This window comes from Cherax quadricarinatus, chromosome 53, assembly GCF_038502225.1.
Source record: "Cherax quadricarinatus isolate ZL_2023a chromosome 53, ASM3850222v1, whole genome shotgun sequence".
NCBI lineage: Eukaryota > Metazoa > Arthropoda > Malacostraca > Decapoda > Parastacidae > Cherax > Cherax quadricarinatus.
The window spans coordinates 24,122,086-24,139,922 of NC_091344.1; the positions used below are offsets into that span (position 1 = coordinate 24,122,086).

The 17,837-nt window shown below is 45.4% G+C and overlaps 1 protein-coding gene across 1 annotated transcript; it reads right to left on the minus strand.

Moving 5' to 3' along the window:
• Positions 1–707: 707 nt before the first annotated feature.
• On the minus strand, positions 708–17,439 carry LOC128692189 (uncharacterized). Its single transcript, XM_070096267.1, has 4 exons — positions 17,272–17,439; positions 9,524–9,962; positions 1,925–2,109; positions 708–1,431 (listed from the first exon to the last, which is right to left on the minus strand). The coding sequence occupies exons 1-4, from the start codon at positions 17,437–17,439 to the stop codon at positions 808–810; spliced, it is 1,416 nt and encodes a 471-aa protein (XP_069952368.1). The 3' UTR covers positions 708–807.
• Between the last annotated feature and the right edge of the window lie 398 nt (positions 17,440–17,837).

Consider the following 17,837-nt stretch of genomic DNA (forward strand, 5'->3'; position numbering starts at 1 on the left):
GTAATATCAACCCACGAATGAGACACACCTGGTTGAGAAACGCCCAGATAAATGAGAAAGATCATTTCACCTGTTCCTTCCGGTCCACGGAACTGTGACAGTGACTCCAGTTCCAGGAACCAACTGACTGAAGATGAACGCGAAAAGCCCATGTTTTTTTCGGCTTGATGCTAGACCGCCATTAGAAAACTCTGCTGTGAACCCTTGAGAAGTATTTGGGGATTATATTGACAGGAAAGCGGTAAACCCGTGTGGGTTAGGCGTCTTATAGTTAAACAGGGATTTTAATTTTTACTGTTGCTTAGCAAATTATAATAATAATAATATATTAATAGTAATTAATAATCATAATGTAATAATAATTATTAATGATAAAAAATTGTAATAATAATAATAATAATAATAATAATAATAATAATAATAATAATAATAATAATAATAATAATAATACATAAATAACCCGCACATAGGAGAAAAGAAGCTCATGACGACGTTTCGGTCCAACTTGGACCACTGACTAGTCACACTAACACACGAAGGTGAGGGAGCAAGCGGGAGAGAAACGTTGTGGTCAGCTCCTCTCTCCTGTGTGCGGATTATTTGTGTACTGTTCCAGTCACGGTATTGTGCCGTTTTGCACTTTAATAATAATACTAATAATTAATAATAATAATAATAATAATAATAATAATAATAATAATAATAATAATAATAATAATAATAATAATAATAATAAATGTAATAATAATAATTTCCTTGATAATTCATGACTTTGTGTTTTTATTACTTGAGCCAAAATAAAGCATTTCAAACCACGTCAATATTATCACCGCTGTCTCTGTCGCAGTCAGATTCAAGATCGGACTTTTTATTCCAAGACCCCGACTGGTCTGTGTTTGAGACCCTCACTGGGTCTCTCACCTGGTCTCTCACCTGGTCTCTCACCTGGTCTCTCACCTGGTCTCTGCTAGAGGACCTCATGTGGTCACTACTTGGCTTCGTCTGGTCAGAGGACCTTAGGTCTGCTCTGGTGGTTTCCAGGGTATGAAAGGCTTCCTGAAGGAGACTTCCTGGTAAGTCCTGACGCTGGGGTGGTAGATGGTGGTGGTTGTGGTGGTGGGGATGGTGGCGGTTGTGGTGGGGATGGTGGTGGTGTTTGGGAGGGTCGTCGTTATCACAGTCGTTGTCAGTTTTGTGGTTGGGGTCGTTGAAGGCTCCAGGAGCAACTTGATCCTCCTGGTGCAGTGACTCTTCGGTGGAGTCGTGGGGGCCCTCGCAGTCCGGGCGGCCTTCACAGCCCTGGGGGCCCTGCAGGCCCTTGGGACGGGCCCTGGACGAAGTGCAGGTCCTCAAACAGGAACACTTCTCCCTGGAGTGTCCTCCTTCCTCCTTCTTATACTTCACTCGCCGGTTTTGAAACCAGATTTTCACCTGAAGAAGAAAACCAAAATGTAAACAATAGATGACCAAACATTTTCCCGCCTCACCTAAAAAGAGAAAAAAAAAGAACAGCATTGTCCTGAACATGTTAATAAATCTGCCTTACAAGAACACGATAGACATAGAATATAATCTATTTCTAAATTATTATTAACTGTATTTCTAACAGTTTTTTTAACTATAGTCTACCCTGATAATGCTATTTCCTTTTTCATTTACTGTATATTCATTATACCCAAGTATAAGTATATACATATATATATATATATATATATATATATATATATATATATATATATATATATATATATATATTATACACACACAATGCCGCCTTCCTGCAACCTTTCTCTATCCTTGGCTTACACGCACGAAGAAGCTGACAGTTCTCAACAGACAGCCTCACCATGGACTCTCAAGTCCTCTGCCAACTCTTCATACCATGTACTCCTATGTACTTCTATCAAGACATTCCATCACCCACCTGCTTCTCAGAGAGGTTGAGATAGGTTGCAATCTCTATCCTACGGAGGCGGCTGAGATACATATTGGAGGAGAACTCTCTCTCTAACTCCAGCAGCTGCGTCGAGGTGAAGGCTGTGCGAATCCTCTTGCAGGAGGGAATGTCATCTGTAGGAGACTCAGAGCGAGGGCGTGTCCCTCCTGTAGTAGTGGTGGTGGAGGGAGAGGTAGTGGTTAATCATGGTGGTGGTGGAAAAGAATTAGTTGTTAATAGAAGTGGTGAGGTAAAAATGGTTAATGGTGGTTGTTAGGGAAGAGGTTGTGGTTAATGGTGGTTTCAGGGGAAGTAGTAGTGGTTAACGATGGTTGTTAGGGGAAGTGATTGTGATTAACGGTAGGATATATACACTGAGATATGCTTAAACAATTCGCAAACGGGCGAAATTATTTATAAACATTAATTCTCAGTCTACAGCAGGATTCGAACCAGCGCACTCTACTGCATCACAGTACACAGTACTTTAACCACAGTCAGACCCCAGCTATGTACGAGCACCTGTCTCGTACTGTATATACACCGAGGTGTATCTCGTAGTGTATATACACTGAGGTGTATCGTACTGTATATACACTGAGGTGTATCTAGTAGTGTATATACACCGAGGTGTATCGTAGTGTATATACACTGAGGTGTATCTAGTAGTGTATATACATTGAGAGATATACCTGTAGTCACCTTTTTGAGTTGACAGCAGGTCTGTTCCACTCAGCACACAAGTGCAACACCTGTGTGTTGCACACAAATACAACACACAGGTGTTGCACTTGTGATTTCGGATCAAGGTGTTGGTAATGAATATTATTAATGCATCTACGAGTTAATACAAGGAAGATGTGGATCAGCCAGAGTTGTTGTAGCAACATTGGCAGCGACCGAACACCAGGAACAAGTGCTGAACACTCTGAACGGATCATTAAACGAGGAACACCAGGAACGGAACGTTAGGTAATGAATAATCCTGGGAATAGTACATCAAGTATGGAACACCAGGAACACAGCATCAAGAAAGGAACACCAGAAACGGAACATCAGTCACGAAACACCGCGAACAGGAATGGTATTGGTGATGGTGGAAGGTTATGGTGGTAGGTGATGGTGGTAGTGATGGTGGTAGATGATGGTGGTAGATGATGGTGGTAGGTGATGGTAGTAGGTGACGGTGATGGTGGAAGAGGATGGTGGTAGGTGATGGTGGTAAGTGATGGTGGTAGGTATTGGTGATGGTGGAAGGTGATGGTGGTAGGTGATGGTGGTAGTGATGGTGGTAGATGATGGTGGTAGGTGATGGTGGTAGGTGATGGTGGTAGGTGATGGTGATGGTGGAAGGGGATGGTGGTAGGTGATGGTGGTAGTGATGGTGGTAGATGATGGTGGTAGGTGATGGTGGTAGTGATGGTGGTAGACGATGGTGGTAGGTGATGGTGGTGGGTGATGGTGGTAGGTGATGGTGGAAGGGGATGGTGGTAGGTGATGGTGGTAGTGATGGTGGTAGATGATGGTGGTAGGTGATGGTGGTAGGTGATGGTGGTAGTGATGGTGGTAGATGATAATGGTAGGTGATGGTGGTAGGTGATGGTGGTAGGTGATGGTGGTAGGTGATAGTGGCAGTTGATGGTGGTAGGTGATGGTGGTAGGTGAGGGTGGTAGGTGATGGTGGTAGTGATGGTGGTAGATGATGGTGGAAGGTGATGGTGGTAGGTGATGATGGTAGGTGATGGTGATGGTGGAAGGGGATGGTGGTAGGTGATGGTGGTAGTGATGGTGGTAGATGATGGTGGTAGGTGATGGTAGTAGGTGATGGTGGTAGTGATGGTGGTAGATGATGGTGGTAGGTGATGGTGGTAGGTGATGGTGGTAGATGATGGTGGTAGGTGATGGTGGTAGGTGATGGTGGTAGGTGATGGTGGTAGGTAATAGTGGTAGTTGATGGTAGTAGGTGATGATGGTAGGTGATGGTGGTAGGTGATGGTGGTAGTGATGGTGGTAGATGATGGTGGTAGGTGATGGTGGTAGGTGATGGTGGTAGGTGATAGTGATGGTGGAAGGGGATGGTGGTAGGTGATGGTGGTAGTGATGATGGTAGATGATGGTGGTAGGTGATGGGGGTAGGTGATGGTGGTAGGTGATAGTGGTAGTTGATGGTGGTAGGTGATGGTTGTAGGTGATGGAGATGGAAGGTGATGGTGGAAGGTGATGGTGGTAGGTGATGGTGGTAGTGAGGATGGTAGATGATGGTGGTAGGTGATGGTGGTAGGTGATGGTGGTAGGTGATGGTGGTAGGCGATGGGGGTAATGATGATGGTAGGTGATGGTGGTAGGTGTTGGTGGTAGGTGATGGTGGGAGGTGATGGTGGTAGGTGATAGTGGGAGGTGATGGTGGTAAGTGATGGTGGTAGGTGATAGTGGTAGTTGATGGTGGTAGGTGACGGTGGTAGGTGATGGTGGTAGGTGATGGTGGAAGGTGATTGTGGTAGGTGATGGTGGTAGTGATGGTGGTAGATGGTGGTAGGTGATGGTGGTAGGTGATGGTGGTAGTGATGGTGGTAGCTGATGGTGGTAGGTGATTGTGGTAAGTGATGGTGGTAGGTGATGGTAGCTGATGGTGGTAGGTGATGGTGGTAGGTGATGGTGGTAGTGATGGTGGTAGGTGATGGTGGTAGGTGATGGTGGTAGTGATGGTGGTAGTTGATGGTGGTAGGATGGTGGTAGTGATTGTGGTAGGTGATGGAGGTAGGTGATGGTGGTAGGTGATGGTGGTAGGTGAAAGTGGTAGTGATGGTGGTAGGTGATGCTGGTAGGTGATGCTGGTAGTGATGCTGGTAGGTGATGGTGTTAGGTGCTTGTGGTAGGTGATGGTGGTAGGTGATGGTGGTAGATGATGGTGGTAGGTGATGGTGGTAGGTAATGGTGGTAGTGATGGTGGTAGTGATGGTGGTAGTGATGGTGGTAGTGATGGTGGTAGGTGATGGTGGTAGATGATGGTGGTAGTGATGGTGGTAGGTGATGGTGTTAGGTGATGGTGGTAGGTGATGGTGGTATGTGATGGTGGTAGGTGATGGTGGTAGTGATGGTGGTAGGTGATGGTGGTAGGTGATGGTAAGTCATGGTGGTAGGTAATGGTAGGTGATGGTGGTAAGTGTTGGTGGTAGTGATGGTGGTAAGTGACGGTGGAAGGTGATGGTAGGTGATGGTGGTAGGTGATGTTGATAGGGATGGTGGTAGGTGATGGTGTTAGGTGCTGGTGGCAGGTGATGGTGGTAGGTGATTGTGGTAGGTGATTGTGGTAGGTGATGGTGGTAGGTGATGGTGGTAGGTGATCGTGGTAATGATGGTGGTAGGTGATGGTGGTAGGTGATGCTGGTATGTGATGGTAGTATGTGATGGTGGTAGTGATGGTGGTAGTTGATGGTGGTAGGTGATTGTGGTAAGTGATGGTGGTAGGTGATGGTAGCTGATGGTGGTAGGTGATGGTGGTAGGTGATGGTGGTAGTGATGATGGTAGGTGATGGTGGTAGGTGATGGTGGTTGTGATGGTGGTAGTTGATGGTGGTAGGATGGTGGTAGTGATGGTGGTAGGTGATGGAGGTAAGTGATGGTGGTAGGTGATGGTGGTAGTGATGGTGGTAGGTGATGGTGGTAGGTGATGGTGGTAGTGATGGTGGTAGGTGATGCTGGTAGGTGATGCTGGTAGTGATGCTGGTAGGTGATGCTGGTAGGTGCTTGTGGTAGGTGATGGTGGTAGGTGATGGTGGTAGATGATGGTGGTAGGTGATGGTGGTAGGTGATGGTGGTAGTGATGGTGGTAGTGATGGTGGTAGTGATGGTGGTAGTGATGGTGGTAGGTGATGGTGGTAGATGATGGTGGTAGTGATGGTGGTAGGTGATGGTGGTAGGTGATGGTGGTAGGTGATGGTGGTATGTGATGGTGGTAGGTGATGGTGGTAGTGATGGTGGTAGGTGATGGTGGTAGGTGATGGTAAGTCATGGTGGTAGGTAAAGGTAGGTGATGGTGGTAAGTGTTGGTGGTAGTGATGGTGGTAAGTGACGGTGGTAGGTGATGGTAGGTGATGGTGGTAGGTGATGTTGATAGTGATGGTGGTAGGTGATGGTGGTAGGTGATGGTAAGTGATGGTGGTAGGTGATGGTAGGTGATGGTGGTAAGTGTTGGTGGTAGTGATGGTGGTAGGTGATGGTGATAGGTGATGGTGGTAGTGATGGTGGAAGGTGATGGTGGTAGGTGATGGTAGGTGATGGTCGTAGGTGATGTTGATAGTGATGGTGGTAGGTGATGGTGATAGGTGATGGTGGTAGTGATTGTGGAAGGTGAAGGTTGTAGGTGATGGTGGGATGTGATGGTGGTAGTGATTGTGGTAGTGATGGTGCTAGGTGATGGTGTTAAGTGATGGCAATAGGTGATGGTGGTAGTGACTGAGGTAATGATGGTGGTAGGTGATGGCGCTAGGTGATGGTGGTAGGTGATGATGCTAGGTGATGGTGGTAGGTGATGGTGGTAGTGATTGTGGTAGTGATGGTGGTAGGTGATGGTGGTAGGTGATGGTGCTAGGTGATAGTGCTTAGGTGATGGTGGTAGGTGATGGTGCTAGGTGATAGTGCTTAGGTGATGGTGGTAGGTGAAGGTGGTAGGTGAAGGTGGTAGGTGATGGTGGTAGGTGATGGTGGTAGGTGATGGTGGTAGGTGATGGTGCTAGGTGATGGTGCTAGGTGATGGTGCTAGGTGATGGTGCTAGGTGATGGTGCTAGGTGATGGTGCTAGGTGATGGTGCTAGGTGATAGTGCTTAGGTGATGGTGGTATGTGATGGTGGTAGTGATGGTGGTAGGTGATGGTGGTAGGTGGTGGTGGTAGGTGATGGTGGCAGGTGATGGTGGTAGGTAAAGGTGATAGGTGATGGTGGTAGGTGATGGTGGTAGGTGATGGTGGTAGGTGATGGTGGTAGGTGATGGTGCTAGGTGATGGTGCTAGGTGATGGTGGTAGGTGATGGTGGTAGGTGATGGTGGTAGGTGATGGTGCTAGGTGATGGTGCTAGGTGATGGTGGTAGGCGATGGTGGTAGGTGATGGTGGTAGGTGATGGTGCTAGGTGATGGTGGTAGGTGATGGTGCTAGGTGATGGTGGTAGGTGATGGTGGTAGGTGATGGTGGTAGGTGATGGTGCTAGGTGATGGTGGTAGGCGATGGTGCTAGGTGATGGTGCTAGGTGATGGTGGTAGGTGATGGTGCTAGGTGATGGTGCTAGGTGATGGTGCTAGGTGATGGTGCTAGGTGATGGTGCTAGGTGATGGTGGTAGGTGATGGTGCTAGGTGATGGTGCTAGGTGATGGTGGTAGGTGATGGTGGTAGGTGATGGTGGTAGGTGATGGTGCTAGGTGATGGTGCTAGGTGATGGTGGTAGGCGATGGTGGTAGGTGATGGTGCTAGGTGATGGTGGTAGGTGATGGTGGTAGGTGATGGTGGTAGGTGAAGGTGCTAGGTGATGGTGCTAGGTGATGGTGCTAGGTGATGGTGGTAGGCGATGGTGGTAGGTGATGGTGCTAGGTGATGGTGCTAGGTGATGGTGGTAGGTGATGGTGCTAGGTGATGGTGCTAGGTGATGGTGGTAGGTGATGGTGCTAGGTGATGGTGGTAGGTGATGGTGCTAGGTGATGGTGGTAGGTGATGGTGCTAGGTGATGGTGGTAGGTGATGGTGGTAGGTGATGGTGGTAGGTGATGGTGCTAGGTGATGGTGGTAGGTGATGGTGCTAGGTGATGGTGCTAGGTGATGGTGGTAGGTGATGGTGCTAGGTGATGGTGCTAGGTGATGGTGCTAGGTGATGGTGCTAGGTGATGGTGCTAGGTGATGGTGCTAGGTGATGGTGCTAGGTGATGGTGCTAGGTGATGGTGCTAGGTGATGGTGGTAGGTGATGGTGGTAGGTGATGGTGGTAGTGATGGTTGTAGGTGATGGTGGTAGGTGATGGTGGTAGGTGATGGTGGTAGGTGATGGTGGTAAGTGATGGTGCTAGGTGATGGTGCTAGGTGATGCTGGTAGGTGATGGTGGTAGTGATGGTGGTAGGTGATGGTGGTAGGTGATGGTGGTAGGTGATGGTGGTAGGTGATGGTGGTAGGTGAAGGTGGTAGGTGATGGTGGTAGGTGATTGTGGTAGGTGATGGTGGTAGGTGATGGTGGTAGGTGATGGTGCTAGGTGATGGTGCTAGGTGATGGTGCTAGGTGATGGTGCTAGGTGATGGTGGTAGGTGATGGTGGTAGGTGATGGTGCTAGGTGATGGTGCTAGGTGATGGTGGTAGGTGATGGTGCTAGGTGATGGTGCTAGGTGATGGTGCTAGGTGATGGTGGTAGGTGATGGTGCTAGGTGATGGTGGTAGGTGATGGTGGTAGGTGATGGTGCTAGGTGATGGTGCTAGGTGATGGTGCTAGGTGATGGTGCTAGGTGATGGTGCTAGGTGATGGTGCTAGGTGATGGTGCTAGGTGATGGTGCTAGGTGATGGTGCTAGGTGATGGTGCTAGGTGATGGTGCTAGGTGATGGCGCTAGGTGATGGTGCTAGGTGATGGTGCTAGGTGATGGTGCTAGGTGATGGTGCTAGGTGATGGTGCTAGGTGATGGTGCTAGGTGATGGCGCTAGGTGATGGTGGTAGGTGATGGTGCTAGGTGATGGTGCTAGGTGATGGTGGTAGGTGATGGTGCTAGGTGATGGTGGTAGGTGATGGTGCTAGGTGATGATGCTAGGTGATGGTGCTAGGTGATGGTGCTAGGTGATGGTGCTAGGGGATGGTGCTAGGTGATGGTGCTAGGTGATGGTGCTAGGGGATGGTGCTAGGTGATGGTGCTAGGTGATGGTGGTAGGTGATGGTGCTAGGTGATGGTGCTAGGTGATGGTGCTAGGTGATGGTGCTAGGTGATGGTGCTAGGGGATGGTGCTAGGTGATGGTGGTAGGTGATGGTGCTAGGTGGTGGTGGTAGGTGATGGTGCTAGGTGATGGTGCTAGGTGATGGTGCTAGGTGATGGTGCTAGGTGATGGTGGTAGGTGATGGTGGTAGGTGATGGTGCTAGGTGATGGTGCTAGGTGATGGTGCTAGGTGATGGTGCTAGGTGATGGTGCTAGGTGATGGTGCTAGGTGACAAAGCAACATTCCATAATTAACTTTACATAAATTATTCAGATTATCATCTGACGTTTTAATTATTAATGAATTATTACATAGTAAGCTGGTGATATAATAATAACAATAATAATAATAGTAATAATAATAATAATAATAATAATAATAATAATAATAATAATAATAATAATAATAATAATAATAATAATAATTATAATAATAATAATTAAAAGAAGAAGAAAGAAGAAAATAATAATTATATATATATATATATATATATATATATATATATATATATATATATATATATATATATATATATATATATATATATATATATATATATATATATGTATATATATATATATATATATATATATATATATATATATATATATATATATATATTTATATATATGTATCATTAAATCTCTCACCTTGAACTGGGGACTTTTTCTCTGGGGGAGTGTGGGTGGTGTTAATCTGTGGGCGTGTGGGCGTGCTAGGGGCGTACAGAGGAGCGTACATATGAGGCATGGTCATGGGCAGGGAGACTGGCACTGGTCGTAGAACAGGGGCGTGGGGCAGGCTAGCGGGCGTGTGTGGAAAGCTGGATCCCAGCGTGGGCGTAAATGTGGAGAAGGTGGGCACCATGGCTTGTTTGAGGGCGGGCGGGATAGGCACGCAGGCTCGGCAGGAGTAGAGGGATAACACATCGCTGTGTTTACCCGGCGGGCAGGGGTGAATTGGCAAGAGGGCGGGTAGGTGGGCGGTGGTGGGCGGGCTGTATGGGCGTGGACCACGCCTGCTGCTGTCAGGCGCCCGCGGGGAGATGAGAGAATCCACCAGGAAGGAGCGAGACATGGCGGTCAAAAGCTCGAATCACCGAGTCGTCGAAAGCAGGTCATTGAGAGTCCTTGGGCGTCCTTCAAGGAGGTGGTTGATGCTCACAGAACCATCACTGTTTACCACCGCGACATCACTAAATCCCTACGTTACACACGCATATACACACACGGTGTCAACACTTCACCTCATGTTACCTGACTTGCACATCAGGATGTTAGTCAGCACATCAGTTTATTTATTTACCCTGGATAATGTGTCGAAAGATGAGTTTTGAGGCTCGTTCTGAAGGCTTCGTTTCTGGCCTCTCTCTCACAGCATCATCCAAGATAAGACAGGACGATGGAACTGTCCAAAAGAACCTCAGTCGTGGAGGGAAGCGGAGACACAGACCGGGGAAAAAGAATAAAGCAAAGGAGGTGAAGCTGGGGCAAAGAGAGCCGTGAAGTTGGTTGCAAGAGGACCCCCGGGGCGCTACTGGTGTGGCTTCCAGTTCCTCATTCACCCAGTAGCTGCTGTCTCGCCCACACCCGGGGCAACAAGGCGATACCCGGACGTCCCAGACACGCTACTTTCGCACTAGGATCACCAGTGCGGAAGTAGGTTCTCCCAGCGGATGTTCCATAACAGCGATGCGGAACCCTCCCCCCCTCCGCACGTGCGTCCAGTGATTGGCTAACGGGACTCAAAACGTGTCAGAGATGTGCTGTAATACAAGCATGCGCACTTACACTCTTCCTTAATTCCCTGTCGAAAACTCACCTTCCCTAGACAATTTCCGATTACGTCGCCCCAAGGGAGCATAAGGAAGCATAAAGTCTTAGAATACCGACACAACATGGGCAAAAACCGCCCGAAAAGGGCTGAAAACATGCTGTAACACTAGCTTATTTTGGGAGGGCTAACTCCTCCCACAGAGTCAGTGGCCGGCCAATAGTACATACACAGGGCGGAGTCTCGACAGAGTTCCTTCAGGTTTCGCACCACAGTCGCCACGCTGTGTACAACAACCTCCACACCCCATTAGCACAATTAATAAACTGGTCCTGCAGTAATAAGCGTTTTCAGATAGTACCTTGATGGAGATGATGGTTAAAATAAAAAAATAATGGGCTCTGAAGGACTCCAGGGGGAAATAAATCACTTTGTCTGACTATTTTGGTTATTTTTCTGGTGGGTAGTTTATACTATGTTACTTCTGTATGATAATTCGTGTAGCTGTATTTATGTGTATCTGTACCTGAATACACTTACTTACCTACTTACTCACATACTTACCTACTTATCTACTTACATCCTTCTCTCATACCTACTTACATACTCCCATACCTACTTACATACTTACTCCCATACCTACTTACTTACTCCCATACCTACTTACATACTCCCATACCTACTTACATACTTACTCCCATACCTACTTACATACTTACCTACCTACTTACCTACTTACTTTCTTACCTACCTACTTACCTACCTACTTAGTTACCTACTCACTTTCTTACCTACCAACTTACCTACTTACTTTCTTACCTACCTACTTACCTACTTACTTTCTTACCTACCTACTTACCTACTTACTTTTTTACCTATCCACTTACCTACTTACTTTCTTACCTACCTACTTACTTTCTTACCTACCTACTTACCTACTTACTTTCTTACCTACCTACTTACTTTCTTACCTACCTACTTACCTACTTACTTTCTTACCTACCTACTTACTTTCTTACCTACCTACTTACCTACTTACTTTCTTACCTACCTACTTACTTTCTTACCTACCTACTTACCTACTTACTTTCTTACCTACCCACTTACCTACTTACTCTTTTACATACTTATCTACTTACCTACTTACTAAGTTACCTAATTACTGCGTGGTAGAAGAGTGAAGAACGTCAGGCTGGAGATAATTCATCTCCCAACAACATTAATTTATGCAAACTGAAAATTGTTAACGACCCTTTTAACAAGTCATTACGGTGAGGTAGATTTACATTATCAGCCGTAAAATGGAAAGATAATTCTGAATTAATTACATTTTTATTGTCATGATTTAATTTTTAATGTTACATTTACATTTATTGATATTTCGTATATAAAGAAGGAAATTAATTTTTGACCTCGGAGAGTTTTTTAAGGCTCCGATTTTTTTCTTTTTTTTTTTGGTTTAGTGATGTATATGGTATAATACACACCTGCTGCTGACACGTGTGTATATATATCTTAGTGTATATACACCGAGAGGTGTGTATATCTCGGTACATATACACTTAAGGCTTGTTATAATACATATTTGGGGATTAATGTATGCCTAAGATAAATGTATGTATATATGACCATTATTTTTAAAGGGGGTGGAGGGGTAAGCCAGTGGAAGGCCTCGGTCACATGACCAAAAGCACCAGCGTCAGGAAACGCTTGTCCTGTTTCCTGACAAATCTTACCTAACCTAAGGTATTTCTGTTGTTGAAATACAGATGGACTACAGTTATAGTGACCCATGTGAGGTAGACAAGCCATAGACCTACGTATAACAGGTAGACCTATGTGCAGCAGATTGGTTATAGACCTAGCAAAGCTAATGTAGCAGTATGGTTGCATTTTTTTGTTTTCCAGTTTCCCGGCTACAAGAGCCAGGCTTCTGCCTTGAATGTTACCAGACGGAGGGTCGAGCCTCCGCTACTCCTAAATGTTCCTCAACGCACTGTACTCGCTCCCGTCCTTTTTATCTTTATATCTAACAGAGAGATGTAAATTATAGCACCGTATCCTCATTTACAGACGACACTAGAATTTGCATGAGAGTGTCAACCAGTGAGAAAGGAGTGACTGGCTTCTTCTGAAGAAGGAATGAGGGAAACAGTGGTGGAGAGGAGTATTCTGTAATAAATATTCTGAGCCGTATCTAAATGTTCTTATCTATGCTCACACTATCAATACCGTCATTCAGATCTCTGGTAGATTTGTGATTTCTGATTTTCAGGCCAGAGTCATTCCGCCCGAGCGCAGCCTCCACACACAAGATGACCTATGGCCTGCTATGAGAGCGTAATAATGGAGGAATACTGTAGAAGGACTACTGATCCATGCTTGGAGGATCTTTAATCCAGCCCTTTGTCAGTCATATACTGGTTCAGTCTGTTATATGAGTTAACCACCCTGCACACACCTCTTTTGTGTGTGTGTGTGTGTGTGTGTGTCTAGACACACACACACACACACACACACACACACACACACACACACACACACACACACACACACACAGAAACAAGGGGTCACAATTGGAAGCTGAAGACTCAGATGAGTCAAAGAGATGTTAGGAAGTATTTCTTTACTCACAGAGTTGTCGGGAAGTGGAATAATCTAGCAAATGACGTAGTGAAGGCAGGAACCATACATAGTTTTAAGACGAGGTATGATAAAGCTCACAGAGCAGGGAAACAGAGGACCTAGTAGCGATCAGTGAAGAGGCGGGGCCAGGAGCTGTGTCTGGACCCCTGCAACCATAAATAGGTGAATACACACAAACCTGTGTAACCAGAATCACTGGTCCAGCTGTTGCTGAGAGTCATTCAATCGTCAGTCCATTTTCATTAATATTTGTGTTACCATTCAGAGATATAAACGATGGGAAAAGTACACTTATTTTCCGTGCAGTGTGTGAGGCGTGTGTGGTATTAAAAGGCTGTTGGCTTGAACTCTCCCTCCTTCAGCCTGGGGCTGAAGGAGGGAGTTCAGTTGGGTAACAGTTGGTGCCTCTGACATAACATAATACAGTAAGTGATAGTTACGATTCATTCCTATTAGAAGCCTGTTTGGCCGAGACAGTAGAGTTTCGGACTGTCAATTTTCGAACCGCAGTTCGAGCCCCTCGTCTCAGTTTATTCATAGGTGTATATAGTGGGAAGATCAAGTGACGTGAAGACGTGAGGACTGCACTTGACTGTGAGATGACGATAGTAATATATGTTGAGAAACATGACAAACATGTCACATTAACTGGAAACATCACTCACCCTGGGTGATGATGTCTGGTGTGAATAAGAGCTGGTTCCAGGCATTTTCTTCTGTTTCTGTCCCTTTCTCAGACAACCAAGGTAGTCTTGGGCCAGCCCATGTGATGTAGAGTAACACTCTGGCCCTGTCGATGTCACTGGTGCAGCGGTGTCAATGTCTTCCTATACGTGTGACGGCAAATACTTAGCAGTCTCACCTACGTACACTGTATTACAGCCTCTACAAGGGAAAGAGTGGCTTCCTACAGCCTCCTCAAGGCTGGAATTATCCCTTTTAAACCAAGTTATGTCTTCGATAACGATGGAGGTGACGGAGGTGGTGTTATGACTGACCTTCTTCAATAACTTGACGTTTCCTCCATCCACCACGAATTTAAACACCATCAGCAACATTCTGTATAGTTATAAATTTATTGTATTTTTTTATGAGTTAAGTCACGTGACACTGGCACTGTCTCCTTGGCGGTGCCACGTCCTCGCTCGCTGTGGAAAATTAAGATTAATTTCCAGGAATAAATCAGTAGAAGAGCACTCCGGTCACAACAGAAGATGCCTGTGTTCAAGTTCCAGTCCGGGTCGAGACGTGCGACTGACTCTCCTTACAACTTCTGCCTCTGTTCACTTAGGAGAAAACAGGTACCAGGGATTTCGTCGACTGTTGTGGGTGGCATCCTGGGGATGGGTGAACGACGGTAGCGTACTCTAGTCCCAGTCTTTCCAATATTTCACCGCCGCTCATTCCCTCAATGAAGCTCCTCAAGAAAGAACAAAATGGCACAATTGCGACTGGAACAACACACAAATAACTCGCACATAAGGTTCAGTCTCCATTGCTCTGGTTGTGTAACCTCCTCAAGGAACCGCATACACTCATAAATTAACAATTACACAGTGTAATTCAGCACCAAAATATAACGTAACCATCTACCATGTAATTAATAATGCAATTGGTGTCCTTAATGTTGGCCTTGTTCAGTAATGTAGCAGAGAGGGTTCCCTGGTCGCTGCTAAGTGCCTGGCGTGAGCGAGTTATTGACTTGTTGTTGTAGCCACGACAAGTATCCCTTGTGGCTGTTGCTATTATTCTGCACCACCTCTCACCTGGGGACAAATTGGTCTGGGTAGTTAGGTAATAAGTGCGATGTTACACTTGTAAATCACTTTGAACTTTGTGTTTTGAAGAGACAAGAAATGGATGTTGATACTTCGATCTTGTGTGTGTGTGTGTTTTTGTTTGTGTGTGTGTGTGTGTGTGTGTGTGTGTGTGTGTGTGTGTGTGTGTGTGTGTGTGTGTGTATGGGCGTGTGTGCGTACTCGCCTAATTGTGGTTGTAGGGGTCGAGACTCAGCTCCTGGCCCCGCCTCTTCACCGACCGCTACTAGGTCCTCTCTCCCCCTGCTCCATGAGCTTTATCATACCTCGTCTTAAAACTATGTATAGTTCCTTCCTCCACTACATCGCTTGCCAGACTATTCCACTTCCTAACTACTCTATGACTGAAGAAATACTTCCTAACATCCCTTTGACTCATCTGAGTCTTCAGCTTCCAATTGTGACCCCTTGTTTCTGTCCCATCTCTGGAACATCCTGTCTCTGTCCACAAAAAGTGTGTGTGTGTGTGTGTGTGTGTGTGTGTGTGTGTGTGTGTGTGTGTGTGTGTGTGTGTGTGTGTGTGTGTGTGTGTGTGTGTGTGTGTGTGTATGTGTGAAATGTTCTAACTTTTACAAGGATTCAATTGCTAAGAAAACATTATATATTTCAACAGACAGAAATAATCAAATTACATTCCAAGTACACGATATATTTCCCAAGTATGAGCCGCCACGGTGAAGTATAAGCAGTGGCCGCTACCCAGTGGGTAAGCTACTCCCAGATGTAAAACAGACGACAATCTCTCCTTGATGAGATAATGGTTCTGATCCCATAATGGAGGGATTACGAAATGTATCCGATTCTCCTGGTACTCTCGGCAGATCAAGTTTCCTGCCTCTGTGCACCTCCGGACCTGTTGTTTACATCGACCATCTGAGTAGTTGATGCTGTCTAAGCATCTCTCAACAACCTCAGGTCATCGTCAAGAATCACAAGAAGAAGAATGGGTTTAACGAAAGATGGTTGATGTTTCTGAAGAAGAATCTTTGCTGGGCAGAGCCGCGATGCTCATTTGTTTCCCCTCGATGCTTTTGTGTGTGTTCAGTGGCTGGGAAAATCCCTTCGGGAGAGGGCAGTTTGAATCTTTTATATAGCTTTTCTTCGTCAGGCGGCACATTATTTAATGTAATGATGAGGCTGGCGGCCCATACCTGAGGTTGTTATCGTTAATCTGAGCGGCAGAAGTGATGTAACTGATTGTACAGTAGAGATGAGGTGTTGTGTTGAAGGTGAGAGACAAGATGTATACATGTGTTGTGTATATGTATGTATACTACAGTGTTTTAGTAGGTATATGGATACGCTTACACACACACATACACACACACACACACACACACACACACACACACACACACACACACACACACACACACACACACACAAACACACACACACACATACACGATAAAGCTCTTAGAGAAGGAAGAGAGTGGATCTAGGAGCGACCAAAAAAAGAGGCGGGGCCAGGAGCTGTAAATCGACCCCTTCATCCACAAATAGGTGAATACACACACATACACACATTTTTTTAAATATTTATAAACAGTTTTGTTAAGGACTTTATACACTCAATTTTAAAATATACAGAAACTTAATTTAAGCTTTGGAGTTTCTCTGGTTCCTCAGACGCTAGTGGGGAAGCCAAGAAGCAGCAGACGTTCCCTCTCTGGATGGCCACGCTAAGGAACTGGAAGAGAAAGATGGCGCCCCATGTTTACCTACACATTCCTCAGTAGGTGTATAGTGAAGCACATAGTGTTTAAGATAGTGACCATAAGGCTGACCATATACTTTGCATTTAGTTTAACCATCATCTGCCAGAAATACTTGTAACTAAGCCTAAATCTAGCTACTACAACATCACACTGTCAGAAGTGCTTGTAATTAAGCTTAAGTCTGGCTACTACAACATCACACAGTCAGAAGTACTTGTAACTAAGTCTAAGTCTGGCTACTACAACATCAGTCAGTGTTCACACTGCAAGTTACTCCATAACGCACTTATCTACTTATCTAGACGGTGATAGATCTACTCAGGCTTCCTAACTGCATTCCTACGACTTTCAGATTCACTATTTACTTCTCTCCTAATATTATTTCTAATGCTAGACGTAAATATATATTCATCATTTTCCTTCGTGGTATTTTCCTTGGCTAACTTTGGCTAACTTATCAACTTTATCACGAAGGAGTAATTCAGCGTGTGATGGAATCCAGAAAAAAATGTATGATAATTCACTATGTGAGTTAGGAGCCTTCAGTGATGACACAGAGTTAGTATTGATCAAGGTGTCAAGCTCAGTGTTATAAATTAGCTTTAGCGCCATTAGGATGGCAACAATTCAGTTTGCAGTGTATTGGACTGATGAAGCCACTGTGTGGCGAAACGTTTCCTGAATAAAGATTCCCATATGCTGCATAAGTGTCTCAATCTTCAACTTGTCGGTTTTTCAAACCATTCATCACAACTGTCAGGCACTGCAGCATCATGGGATCTTGTTACAAAGTACTCTTCAACACTTGTTCAATCTTTGGACGAAGACATACTTCGATTAGTGGATGTTACCACTATGACCCCGCCTCCATCTGCTTCACGTCACCTCACTACAGTATATAAGCCACGTCTACGGCTCTATGCTGTACATTCTACAAGATTGATGGACTGAACACATCGACTCCAGGTTGAGGGACTGATTACCTCATTCTCCTCCTCTCCTTACGCCTT